The 13,890-nt window shown below is 50.0% G+C and overlaps 1 protein-coding gene across 1 annotated transcript in view; it reads left to right on the top strand.

Moving 5' to 3' along the window:
• Positions 1–1,898: 1,898 nt before the first annotated feature.
• LOC132821379 (unconventional myosin-VIIa-like) overlaps positions 1,899–13,890 on the top strand; it is a 140,813-nt gene continuing 128,821 nt past the window's right edge. The window contains exons 1-7 of the mRNA XM_060833960.1: positions 1,899–1,917; positions 4,006–4,115; positions 4,219–4,332; positions 5,737–5,889; positions 7,832–8,016; positions 10,888–11,009; positions 12,583–12,725. Coding sequence (XP_060689943.1) covers positions 1,899–1,917; positions 4,006–4,115; positions 4,219–4,332; positions 5,737–5,889; positions 7,832–8,016; positions 10,888–11,009; positions 12,583–12,725 — 846 coding nt within the window. The remainder of the gene's footprint in view (positions 1,918–4,005; positions 4,116–4,218; positions 4,333–5,736; positions 5,890–7,831; positions 8,017–10,887; positions 11,010–12,582; positions 12,726–13,890) is intronic.

Raw genomic sequence — 13,890 nt, 5'->3', positions numbered from 1 at the left:
ACAGGGAAGTGGCTCTCCTCAGTCTGGCCTATCACGTATCACATCACAGGGAAATGGCTCTCCCCAGTCTGGCCTAACACGTATCCCATCACAGGGAAGTGGCTCTCCTCAGTCGGGCCCATCATATCACATCACAGGGAACTGGCTCTCCCCGGGCTGGCCTATCACGTATCACATCACAGGGAAGTGGCTCTCCTCAGTATGATCTATCACGTATCACATCACAGGGAAGTGGCTCTCCCTAGTCTGGCCTATCATGTATCACATCACAGGGAACTGGCTCTCCCCAGTCTGGCCTATCACGTATCACATCACAGGGAAGTGGCTCTCCTCAGTCTGGCCTATCACGTATCACATCACAGGGAAATGGCTCTCCCCAGTCTGGCCTAACACGTATCCCATCACAGGGAAGTGGCTCTCCTCAGTCGGGCCCATCATATCACATCACAGGGAACTGGCTCTCCCCGGGCTGGCCTATCACGTATCACATCACAGGGAAGTGGCTCTCCTCAGTATGATCTATCACGTATCACATCACAGGGAAGTGGCTCTCCCCAGGCTGGCCTATGACAGGGAAATGTCCTGTAATGACCCATTTGGCCAGGCAGTGTAGGGGATCCTTTCTCTCCTGATCCATGACAGAGGAATAACTCTCATCAATTCAGATGAACTGTGCTGCTGAATAGGGTTCAGTGTTCAAAAACCATCCCACTCAGAGACAAATGTTGACAGTACATCCTTCTCTTTGTATCCATTCCACATGTTACTGATTTGAGCTCTTTCCCAAAGCAGTGAGGGGTCTAATATGCTTCCCCCTTTCCTATGCCTTTAATATTATGCATTTATTTCCCTGTGATGTGATACGTGATAGGCCAGACTGGGGAGAGCCACTTCCCTGTGATGTGATACGTGATAGGCCAGACTGGGGAGAGCCATTTCCCTGTGATGTGATACATGATAGGCCAGACTGGGGAGAGCCACTTCCCTGTGATGTGATACGTGATAGGCCAGACTGAGGAGAGCCACTTCCCTGTGATGTGATATATGATAGGCCTGACTGGGGAGAGTCACTTCCCTGTGATGTGATACGTGATAGGCCAGACTGGGGAGAGCCACTTCCCTGTGATGTGATACGTGATAGGCCAGACTGAGGAGAGCCACTTCCCTGTGATGTGATACGTGATAGGCCAGACTGAGGAGAGCCACTTCCCTGTGATGTGATACGTGATAGGCCAGACTGGGGAGAGCCATTTCCCTGTGATGTGATACGTGATAGGCCAGACTGGGGAGAGCCACTTCCCTGTGATGTGATACGTGATAGGCCAGACTGGGGAGAGCCATTTCCCTGTGATGTGATACGTGATAGGCCAGACTGGGGAGAGCCACTTCCTTGTGATGTGATACGGTATAGGTCAGACTGGGGAGAGCCACTTCCCTGTGATGTGATACGTGATAGGCCAGACTGAGGAGAGCCACTTCCCTGTGATGTGATACGTGATAGGCCAGACTGAGGAGAGCCACTTCCCTGTGATGTGATACGTGATAGGCCAGACTGAGGAGAGCCACTTCCCTGTGATGTGATACGTGATAGGCCAGACTGGGGAGAGCCACTTCCCTGTGATGTGATACGTGATAGGCCAGACTGGGGAGAGCCACTTCCCTGTGATGTGATACGTGATAGGCCAGACTAGGGAGAGCCACTTCCCTGTGATGTGATACGTGATAGGCCAGACTGGGGAGAGCCACTTCCCTGTGATGTGATACGTGATAGGCCAGACTGGGGAGAGCCACTTCCCTGTGATGTGATACGTGATAGGCCAGACTGGGGAGAGCCACTTCCCTGTGATGTGATATGTGATAGGCCAGACTGGGGAGAGCCATTTCCCTGTGATGTGAGGATGGATTACTGGGCTAATGGTAGGCTACTTGGTAGTGTGGATGAGCAGAGGGATCTTGGTGTCCATGTACACAGATCTCTGAAAGTTGCCACCCAGGTAAATAGTGCTGTGAGGAAGGCATATGGTGTACTGGGCTTTATTGGTAGAGGAATTGAGTTCCGGAGTCCTGAGGTCATGTTGCAACTGTATAAGACTCTGGTGCGGCCTCATCTGGAGTATTGTGTGCAGTTTTGGTCGCCATACTATAGGAAGGATGTGGAGGCATTGGAACGAGTGCAGAGGAGGTTTACCAGGATGTTGCCTGGAATGGTAGGAAAATCTTATGAGGAAAGGCTGAGGCACTTGGGACTGTTCTCATTGGAGAAGAGAAGGTTTAGGGGAGATTTGATAGAGGTGTATAAGATGATTAGGGGTTTAGATAGGGTCGACACTGAGAACCTTTTACCGCTAATGGAGTCAGGTGTTACTAGGGGACACAGCTTTAAATTAAGGGGTGGTAGGTATAGGACAGATGTTAGGGGTAGATTCTTTACACAGCGGGTTGTGAGTTCATGGAATGCCCTGCCAGTAGCAGTGGTGAACTCTCCTTCTTTATGGTCGTTTAAGCGGGCATTGGATAGGCATTTGGAAGTTATTGGGCTAGTGTAGGTTAGGTAGGATTCGGTCGGCGCAACATCAAGGGCCGAAGGGCCTGTACTGCGCTGTATCTTTCTATGTTCTATGTTCTATGTGATACGTGATAGGCCAGACTGAGGAGAGCCACTTCCCTGTGATGTGATACGTGATAGGCCAGACTGGGGAGAGCCACTTCCCTGTGATGTGATACGTGATAGGCCAGACTAGGGAGAGCCACTTCCCTGTGATGTGATACGTGATAGGCCAGACTGGGGAGAGCCACTTCCCTGTGATGTGATACGTGATAGGCCAGACTGAGGAGAGCCACTTCCCTGTGATTGTAGCAGAAATGACAGCTTCCAACTTCTTACGTTACCATTATAAATCAGGAGACCACAAATAGGAATTGACTTCAATAACAGAGCGACAGCTACCTTGGAATGACAAGGACAGAACCACAGCGAGCCATTGAAAAGGTTCTTCAGCCCATCGAGTTTGCATCAATCAAAAACAACCACCTAACTATTCTAATCCCTTTTTTCCAGCACTTGGTCCATAGCCGTGTACGCCTTGGTATCACAATTATACATCTTAATATTTTATGCATTTATCAGCTTCTCCCACACTTGCAGGTTGTGAGATCTAGATTCCCAACAGGCTATTCAGTCCATTGAGTCCACACCAACCCTCCAAAGAGCATCCCACCCTATCCCCATTACCCTGCATTTCCCATTGCTAACGCCCATAACATGCACACCTCTGTGTGGGTAATTTAGCATGGTCAATCCATCCTAACCTGCACATCTTTGGACTGTGGGAGGAAACTGGAGCACTCGGAGGAAACCCACACAGACACGGGGAGAATGTGCAAACTCCACACAGACGGTCGCCCGAGGCTGGAATCCTTTTTGTCTCCTCTCCTCTAAACCTTCAGTCCCTTTCCCTGAAACCCATGCCCCTTGCTCACTGATCCTTCCATCAAGAGGAAAAGTTTCTTCCTACTAGCCTCTCCATGTTCTTCACAATTTTATACATCTTAATCCTGTCCTCTCTCAGTCGCCTCTGCTCTCAAGAACATAACTCCAGTCTGTCCAATCTCTCTTCATAACTGAAACTCTCCAGCCCAGGCAGCATCCTGGAAAATCTCCCCTGCACCCTATCCTGTGCTGTCACATCCCTCCTGTAATGTGGATTACAGATTCCAGTTTGCGTATGTTGCTTACCCACCCCACTCTTGATTAGTTATGAAGCTCAGAAAATGACTGAAGATGTGAGGGGGATTGTGCCCTTTCTAAGAGATTCCTCGATCGCTCCTTCAGCAGGAATGGACACCCACTAGGAAGTGAGGAGTATTCCTAAAAAGAAAGAAGACATGATCTTGGAGTTTGTCACCAGCACAAACGCAAGGATGAGAAATGTCATCACTCCACTCTCCGAGAGTATCAATCGTTCATCGTTTGGTAATTCTTGTGTTTGTCCTGATGAATGCCAGATTTGACAACAATTGTCTTTTCACCAAAGCCAGCGAGTGTTGGAACGGAGGAGAAGGACACGTCTAGCACAGGGACACGTCTGGCACAGGGGCTCCCTGGCATCAGCACGGTTTGGCTTTGTTCTGTATTGATGGTCAATGTGTAATGTACATGCCACTGGGCAGTGTTTGCCTGTGAGTCAGAATGTATGTAACACCACCGTCTGCTTACAGGGTGATCATGTGTGGCTCGAAACGAACACAGGCGGAGAGTTCAACGCAGCAATTGGAGCAGTGGTGAAGCTGATGGGTTCCGGCAAGATGCTGCTGTTGGATGATGAAGGAAAGGTCAGTCAGTAACCTCTGTCCACACTCATTTCCACCTTCTTCAGGGCATGCTCCTCTCATCTTTAACTCACCTTGTCCCTGCTCCATTTCCTTCGGGAGCGACAGGCCTCCAATCTCTGAGAGTCGGCGCTGGCTACATTTCAGTTAGCTTGGCTGGCTCCTGGGTGGGCAATACGTGCAGTGGAAGGATGGGAGAGGTAGCCAGGAGCAATGTCAGACCGGCCATGATCCTCTTGAATGGTGGAGCAGGATTGAGGGTTGAATGGCCTAATCTTGTTCGTATTTCTTACAGTCTAATAGACTGTCATTCCCAAATACACACACACACACACACACGCACGCACACTGACACACTCTCTCACACACTCACACACCCACACTCACACACTGACACAGACACACTCTCACACACACCCACACACACACACACACACCCCCACACCCACACTCACACACCCGCACTCACACACCCACAATTACACTCACCCACACTCACACTTACACACCAACACAGACACACTCTCTCTCACACACCCACACTCTCACACTCACACGCCGACACAGATACACTCTCTCACACACACCCACACTCACACTCACCCACACTCACACACCGACACAGACACACACTCTCACACTCACACTCACACACCCACACCGACACACACTCTCACACACACCCACACTCACACACCCACCCCCACACCCACTCCCACCCACCCCCACTCACACATACACACACAGTAACACACACACTCACTCATGCACACACTCACTCATGCACACACACACACTCACTCTCACACACTCACACACGCTCACTCTCACACACTCACACACACCCACACACTCTCAGAAACACACACACTCACACACACACCCACACATACTCTCTCACACACTCTCTCTCTCTCTCACACGCACGCGCGCGCACACACAGACACACAGACACACACACACACACACAGACACATACACACACACATGCAGACACACACACACACACAGACGCATTGACACAAACACAACATGATATATTGGAAGCAGCTCTTACATGGGGAGCACGGTGTCTAATGGTTCGCACCAGAGACCCGGGTTCGATCCTTGGGTGACTGTGTGGAGTTTACGTGGGTTTCCTCTGGGTGCTCTGATTTCCTCCCACAATCCAAAGATCAACAGGTTCGGTGAATTGGCCATACTAAATTGTCCATAGTGTTCAGGGATGTGTGGGTTAGGTACAATAGTTAGGATTAAATGTAGAGTAATGGGGAGGGGATTGGGGCTGGTGTGGACTTGTTGGGCCAAATGGCCTGTTTCCACACTGTAGGGATTCCATGAAATTCTATGTCCTGTACATGCTGTGATAAATGCCTGATTTCATGGCAGTGTCTGTTTTGCCTTTAGGAGCAGTGGGTTGGTACCTCGAACTTTAACAGTGTGCGCCCCATGCACCCTACCTCAGTGAAGGGGGTAGATGACATGATCCGGATCGGGGACTTGAACGAAGCTGGGATATTGCACAACTTGCTGATCCGATATCGGGAAAACATCATTTATGTAAGTCCACCTCCCCGGGGAAATGTAGCCTCGGGTGGAATGGGGCCTGCATCTTACAGCAGCAGTTAGGGATGGACAATAAATGCTGGCCTAGCCGATGACGCCCCACAACCCGTGAATGGGTAAGGACAAAATGTCACATTACACCAAGACGGGGTCCTGCTGTGGTCATTGAGTGTTACGATAGTGGTGGGGGTAACGTTACCAGCTTGTACTTGTTCAGGTGACTGTCTGAGCAAACTGCCGGAACACTGCCAATGAGGCAGAGAGGCTTGGTCTAGAGCCGGGGTTTCAGACACTGGGTGAGGGAGAGGAGAACAGAGTTTACAGAGGGATTTCCGGACTCTGCAGCCAACAGGTGACTTAAAGCGAGGCCACAGGTAGAGGTGTGACAGAAGGGAAAGGGGAGCGCACACGGAGTGTTCAGGTCCGGGCGGTTTGGGAGAAAGAAGCCATGAAGGACTTTGGATTCCTCTTCAACAATTTAACAATTTTAAATCATTGAGGCATCAGTGAGGAGGCCTGACAGAATGGGAGCAGGAGATGTGTGTGTGTGAGTGTGCGTGCCAATGGGGGATCCGGTCAATGGAGGATCCTCTCAATGAATAGGTTTTCAATGGTGGAACCATCATGGTGGATCCTGTCAATGGATAGGTTTTCGTCAATGGCAAATCCCATTAGTGGTGGAACCTCGCAATGGGTGAATTCTCTCAGTGGGGAAGTAGCCATCAAGGTCCCAAGGGATCCTTCCACATCCATCACAAATTCACCTGCACCTCCACACTCATCATTTACTGCATCCACTGCACCCGATGTGGCCTCCTCTATATTGGGGAGACAGGCTGCCTACTTGCGGAACGTTTCAGAGAACACCTCTGGGACACCCGCACCAACCAACCCAACTACCCATGGCTGAGCACTTTAACTCCCCCTCCCACTCCACCAAGGACATGCAGGTCCTTGGCCTCTTCCATCACCAGACCATGGCCCCATGATGCCTGGAGGAAGAGCGCCTCATCTTCCGCCTAGGCACCCTCCAACTAGGGATGAATGCAGATTTCTCCAGCTTCCTCATTTCCCCTCCCCCCACCTTTTCTCAGTCCCAACCCTCGGACTCAGCACCGCCTTCTTGATCTGCAATCTTCTTTCTGACCTCTCTGGCCTATCATCCTCACCTTCCACCTATCACATTCCCAATGCCCCTCCCTCAAGTTCCTCCTCCCTTCCTTTTATCTTAGCCTACTTGGCACACCCTCCTCATTCCTGAAGAAGGGCTTATGCCTGAAACGTCGATTCTCCTGCTCCCAAAACACATCACCTCACAATTATCAGGATTAGATTCCATCTGCCTTTACTCTGCCCAATTTACCAGCTGATTGATATCAGACTGTAGCCTGAGACCACCCTCCGCACTAGCAACACACCATTAATTTTTGTGTCAATTGCAAACTTACCAATTATACCGCCTACGTTCTCATCCAAGTCATTAGTGAACATAATAACCAGCAAGGTCCCAGCACTGATCTCTGTGATATACTGCTGGTCACAGGTTTCTAATTACAAATACGACCTTCCACCATCACCCTTTGCCTCCCATTTGCAAACCAGTCTTGGGTCCAGTTTGCCTTGGGTGCCATGGGCTCTTACCTTTTGGACCAGCCTTCCATGTGGGACTTTGTCAAAGGCATGGTCAAGCCTATGTCAACCACGTCATCTGCACTACCTTCATCAATATATTCGTCACCTTTTCAAAAACCTCAATGAAATTAAGTCAGCCAGGATCTCCCTCTAACAAACCCATGCTGACGAGCCCTGTCTTTGCAAGTGTTGATTCCGAGTGTCTGAGTTGTTGGGAGCGGGTTTGTGAGGGAAGTGAGGGCGGGTTTGCAGATCCCTGGGAAAGCGTCCTATTCTGAGCCCTCTGACCTTTTCCCTCCATCAGACCTACAGCGGATCTATTCTCATCGCCCTTAACCCATACCAGCTGCTCCCGTTGTACACCACCGAGCAGATCAATCTCTACACGGACAGGCACATCGGAGAGCTGCCCCCTCACATCTTCGCCATTGCTGACAGCTGCTACTACAACTTGAGGAAGAGCAGGAAGGACCAGTGCTGCATTATCAGGTGAGCGGTGTGGAAAAGGGGGCTCAGTTACTTCCATGACCAATGGCTCTGGTGGGCTCAGGGGGATGGAGGGGCCATACCCTGCCTTCCAGGACCTGAGACTGGCTGACCATTGAGGGTGTGAATTGGTGGAGTGACAAAGAGTAGACTGGGGGGGGGGGGGCGGGATTCCAGTTTTAAAGACGCAGATTGGTCACAATGAGAATATCCAGCAGTATCGGGCGATATTATGGCTCTGTGGTTAGCACTGCTGCCTCTCACAGCGCCAGAGACCTGGGTTCGAACCCAGCCTTGGGCGACTGTCTGTGTGGAGTTTGCACATTCTCCCCGTGTTTGATTGGGTTTCCTCTGGGTGCTCCGGTTTCTTCCCACAGTCCAAAGATGTGCAGGGTTAGGTGAATTGGCTGACCAGTTTATCATTATAGAATCCCTATAGTGTGGAAACAGGCCATTTGGCCCAACAATCCCACACCAATCCTCCGAAGAGTATCCCACCCAGACTCATTCCCCTACCCAAGGCAAAAGTGAGGACTGCAGACGCTGGAGATTAGAGTCGAGGGTATGGTGCTGGAAAAGCACAGCAGGTCAGGCAGCATCCGAGCAGCAGGAGAATCAACGTTTCGGGCAAAAGCCCTTCATCAGGAATGAGGCTGGGAGCCTTGGAGGGAAAGATAAATGGAAAGGGGTCGGTCTGGGGGGAAGCTAGCTGAGAGTGCAATAGGTGGATGGAGGTGGGGGTAATGGTGATAGGTCAGAGAGGAAGGTGGAGTGGATCGGTGGGAAGGAAGATGGACATGTAGGTCGGGTCCTGAGGGCGGTGTCGAGTTAGAAGGTTGGGACTGGGGTAAAGTGGGGGGAGGGGAAATGAGGAAAGTGGTGAAATACACATTGTTGCCGTGTACTTGGAGGGTTCTGAGGCGGAAGATGAGGTGTTCTTCCTCCAAGCGTCAGGTGGCTAGGGTATGGTGGTGGAGGAGGCCCAGGACCTGCATGTTCCTGGCGGAGTGGGAGGGGGAGTTGACGTGTTTGGCCACGGGGCAGTGAGGTTGGTTGGTGTGGGTGTCCCAGAGATGTTCCCTGAAGTGCTCTGCAAGTTGGCGTCCTGTCTCCCCAATGTAGAAGAGACCACATCGGGAGCAACAGGTAAAATAAATGACATTTGTGGATGTGCAGGTAAAACTTTGATGGATGTGGAAGGCTCCCTTGGGCCTTGGACGGAGGTGAGGGGGAAGGTGTGGGCGCAGGTTTTGCGATTCCTGCGGTCCCTAACCTACACATCCCTAGATTAGATTCCTTACAGTGTGGAAACAGGCCCTTTGGCCCAACCAGTCCACACCGACCCTCTGAAGACTAACCCACCCAGACCCATTTCCCTCTGACTAACGCATCTAACACTATGGGCAATTTAGCATGGTCATTCACCTAACCTGCACATCTTTGGACTGTGGGAGGAAACCGGAGCACCCGGAGGAAACCCACGCAGACACGGGGGGAAAGTGCAAACTCCACACAGACAGTCGCTTGAGGCTGGGATCGACCCCAGGTCCTTAGCACCGTGAGGCAGCAGTGCTAACCACTGTGCTGGCTGAGTGGATTAACCCCATGGGTCTGTGGGGAGAGGGTTGGTGTAGGCTTGATGGGATAGTGTAGGGATCCCCACTGTAGGGATTCTATGATCCATTCAGATTACACATATCCTGATCTGTCACGCAACATTAAACTCCTACAACAAAGCTGTTCAAAAAGGTAACAAGAATCACTGAGAGCTATAAAAGAACATTCTGTCAGTCCTGTGATACAGCCCAGAATCCACATAATTTCTGTTGACATGGGGATTTTTCAGACTGTTGAAGGATAGATAGTGCACTTTGTTATGTCTCCATAGGGAGCAGTTTGTGAATTATCAAACTCAACTTCTCCATGAGTTGTACTAGTGTAAATATTTTATTTTGTTTTATCACCAAAACGGTCAAGCTATTTATCCTTTGTGCTGCTAACCAGAATAAAAGAGACATCCACCAGAACTTAAAAAAAACTTGTTTATTAGAAGTAAACTTAATCTAACAAGAAACCTGGTAAATAATTAACCCACAACACAAATATTCATTTGCAAGAGGTTCCACTCTCCACAGGGAGAGGGCCAAAAGGGGGAAATGATTGTGAATTTGAATCCAAGCCTGTGATGAAGTATGGGACCAGAGGCACATATTATCTTCGATTTTTTAAACATTTTTAAATATAATTTTAATCTCACAGTTTGTGTAACTTCTCTGCAGCTGTAAGATTGTATTCCTCGCTCTGTTCTAATACCCTAAGGCACTTTGTATGGTATAATCTGTACTGCGCGCAAAACAAAACTTTTTTGCTGTAACTAGGTACAGGTGACAATATTCAATCAAATTTATTGTATTCAGAAAAGACACATGTCAGCTTCCTACATACACTCTCATGTGAACCAGCAAGCCCTCTTTATATTGTTAATTAAACAATGTCCTTAACAAGACAACAAGGATACAACTATTATGGTCTCAGTCAGCCACTTGACGGAGACTGTATGAAGGGAACAATTAAGACTGTTTTGTTGAAGAGAAGTTTCCAGAGGTGGTCTCTAGTTAGGAACTTACTTGGCTAACCAAGGTCTCCGTGTGCTGGGTGATGTTGGAGGTGGGGGAGGTATCAGGTGTATATTGCTGGGGTGGACAGAGGTCAGGGTTTGTTTGTGTGTGTGTGTGTGTGTGTGTATGTGTGCATGTGTGCGTGCGTCTGTGCGTGTGGGTCTCTGTGTGTGTCTGTGTGTGTATATGTCTCTGTGTGTGTGGCACAGTGGGTGATAAAGCAGCACAAAGTGATACTGAGTGTTTGTGGTTTCAGTGGGGAGTCGGGAGCTGGGAAGACAGAGAGTGCGAAGCTGATCCTGCAGTTTCTGGCTGCAGTCAGTGGGCAGCACTTGTGGATCGAGCAGCAGATTCTGGAGGCCACCCCGATTCTGGAAGGTAACACTTACAGCAGGAAGCACCAAACCGAGAGCGCAGTGGTGAGAGATATGGCTGAGAGTCCAGTGACCTGTTTAAGCTCCTGCTCCCTATATAATTACCAAGTGAGGACTCTTATGTTGTGTGGTTACAAAGTCAGAAGTCACACAACACCAGGTTATAATCCAACAGCTTTATTTAAAATCACAAGCTTTCTGAGTAATGTCCCTTCGTCAGGTACTTTCTTCTTCAACTGATGACCATGATTGATCCAACACTTTTCACTGCCTTTTAGCCATGACAACCCCTTGTAGCCAAGGTACACCTACCTCATTTGCAATCAGAAACCTGGCTTTACCTAGTGTTACTGTTTTTCATACTTTTAGGAACTGACAGGTGAGTGTCACATCTATGTTTCAAATTCTCATTCTGTCCCTCAATCTGCTTCCCTGCCCCCTCATAAAGCAGCTTTTACAAGGGGGAGAGAACAGATCCAAGAGGGAGTGGATGAGGAACACATCCACATGGGGGGCAGTTGCACAGGGGGACTCTGGCAAGGAGACAGTTCCATGGGGGACAGTCCTACATGGGGGACAGTTTCTCACGGGGGACAGTTCCTCATGGGGGGGACAGTTCCCCACGGGGGGGACAGTTCCCCACGGGGGGGACAGTTCCCCACGGGGGGGACAGTTCCTCATGGGGGACAGTTCTTCATTGGGGGGACAGTTCCTCACGGGGGACAGTTCCTCACGGGGGACAGTTCCCCACGGGGGACAGTTCCTCACGGGGGACAGTTCCTCACGGGGGACAGTTCCTCACGGGGGACAGTTCCTCACGGGGGATAGTTCCCCACAGGGGACAGTTCCTCACGGGGGACAGTTCCCCACAGGGGACAGTTCCTCATTGGGGACAGTTCCTCATTGGGGACAGTTCCTCATTGGGGACAGTTCCTCATTGGGGACAGTTCCTCACGGGGGACAGTTCTTCATTGGGGGGACAGTTCCCCACGGGGGACAGTTCCTCATGGGGGGGACAGTTCTTCATGGGGAACAGTTCCTCATTGGCGACAGTTCCTCATTGGGGATAGTTCCTCACGGGGGACAGGTCTGCTGGGGTACGGTTACTTACAGTGCACCATTCCTCATGGGGGACACTTCCACATGGAGAACAGTTCCTCACGGGGCACCATTCCCAATGGGAGAGAGTTCCACATGGGGGACAGTTCCTCACGGGGCACCGTTCTCCGTAGGGGACATTTCCACATGGAGAACAGTTCCGCTTGGCGGACAGTTCCCCATGGGAGACATTTCCTCAGAGTGCACAGTTCCCCATGGGGGACATTTCCTCAGAGGGCACAGTTCCCCATGGGGGATAGTTCCAAATGGAGACAGTTCCAAATGGTGGGCAGTTCCAGATGGTGGGGTAGTTCCAGGGGAATATTGTATGTGGCAGGCGGTTCCAGGGGGACAGTTCCATGAATAGTACCTTTGTGTTGTTTTGCTGTTGACTGATAGTCAATGTGTGAGACTGCTGACCAGATACTATCGACGTTCCTGTTTGTCTCCAACTGCCTTTAACACCATTTCTTTCACAGCTTTTGGAAATGCAAAAACTGTAAAAAATGACAATTCCAGCCGCTTTGGGAAATATATTGAAATCTACTTCAACGATGATGGAATCATCGAGGGAGCAAAGATCGAGCAGTATTTACTGGAGAAGTCCCGAGTCTGCCAATTGGTGAGTGCCCCGTGATTGGTCAAGGCAGTTCCAATTTAACACTGGCTCCCACAACCCAAATAAAATTACAACTGAGCCAATGGCCAGGATTAGACTCTCTCCGAGTCACTCACTGTCCAGTTGTTGGTTTGAGAATGTTCTCTCAGCATGGTGAGAAAGCCAGTTCCTCTTTTAGCATGGTTAGCCCTTCATGGTAATGTCCATCAAAGCAGCCAGTCCACCTCCCACAGCACGAGGTATAAACACTTGACGGTGAATCAAGTCCAGGGCAATGGTGGTAAGGATAGTGTTGGCCGGATCGGGGGTTTTGGTGTGCTGAAGACCTGCAAGCATGATGGGCTGAATGGCCTCACGTTTGCTACGCTTCTATGAATTTGTCATTTCCGCCGAAACAAGTCTTCAATATACTGGGCCTGAATCCCCCGGTGAACAGGATATTTTGGTGTTGTGGGTGAGTGGCTCACAGACTGACTGATGGAGGCCCATTGCATCTGATGCCCTGATCGTCATTGGGGTTAGTGACACTGCCAAACCACACAGGCCCAGATTGTGTGTAACTAGGCACGCAGGCCTGGAGATCAGAGCTATCACTCTTGTTCTAGAACCAGTTGTTAGAGACATTAGGATGTGAGTTTGCATCCATGATTTGGAGATGCTGGTGTTGGACTGAGGTGTACAAAGTTAAAAATCCCACAACACCAGGTTATAGTCCAACAGGTTTATTTGGAAGCACTAGCTTTCGGAGCGCTGCTCCTTCAGGTGGTTGTGGAGAATCCCAGCATGGCAAAAGGTGGTGAAATTTGAATTCTGTTTTGAAGGGGAATAAAGGGCTAACCCAACAGTAGCCAATGGACAAAACCCACTCACTCACGTTCCTTCGGGGAGGAAACCTGTCGTTCTTACTCAGTCTGGTCTACATGTGGCTCTCGACCCACAGCAACGTGGTTGACCCTTAACTGCCCTCTGAAATGGTCTCGAGGCCTATCATTTAAATAGCAGCTAGGGATGGGCAGCCTTGCCACCTTGGCCACATCCCATGCAAGAATAATCAAAGAAATACATTGAGAGGCATCAGTTACACATAGACATTACCAGATGTAAAGGCATAATGGGCAAAACATGACTGGGCCAAATCAGAGGGGGATGGATGTAAGGACCAGTAGAG

Source organism: Hemiscyllium ocellatum, chromosome 13 (assembly GCF_020745735.1).
Source record: "Hemiscyllium ocellatum isolate sHemOce1 chromosome 13, sHemOce1.pat.X.cur, whole genome shotgun sequence".
In the NCBI taxonomy this organism is placed as follows: Eukaryota; Metazoa; Chordata; class Chondrichthyes; order Orectolobiformes; family Hemiscylliidae; genus Hemiscyllium; species Hemiscyllium ocellatum.
This window is presented reverse-complemented; position numbering and strand designations above follow the sequence as displayed.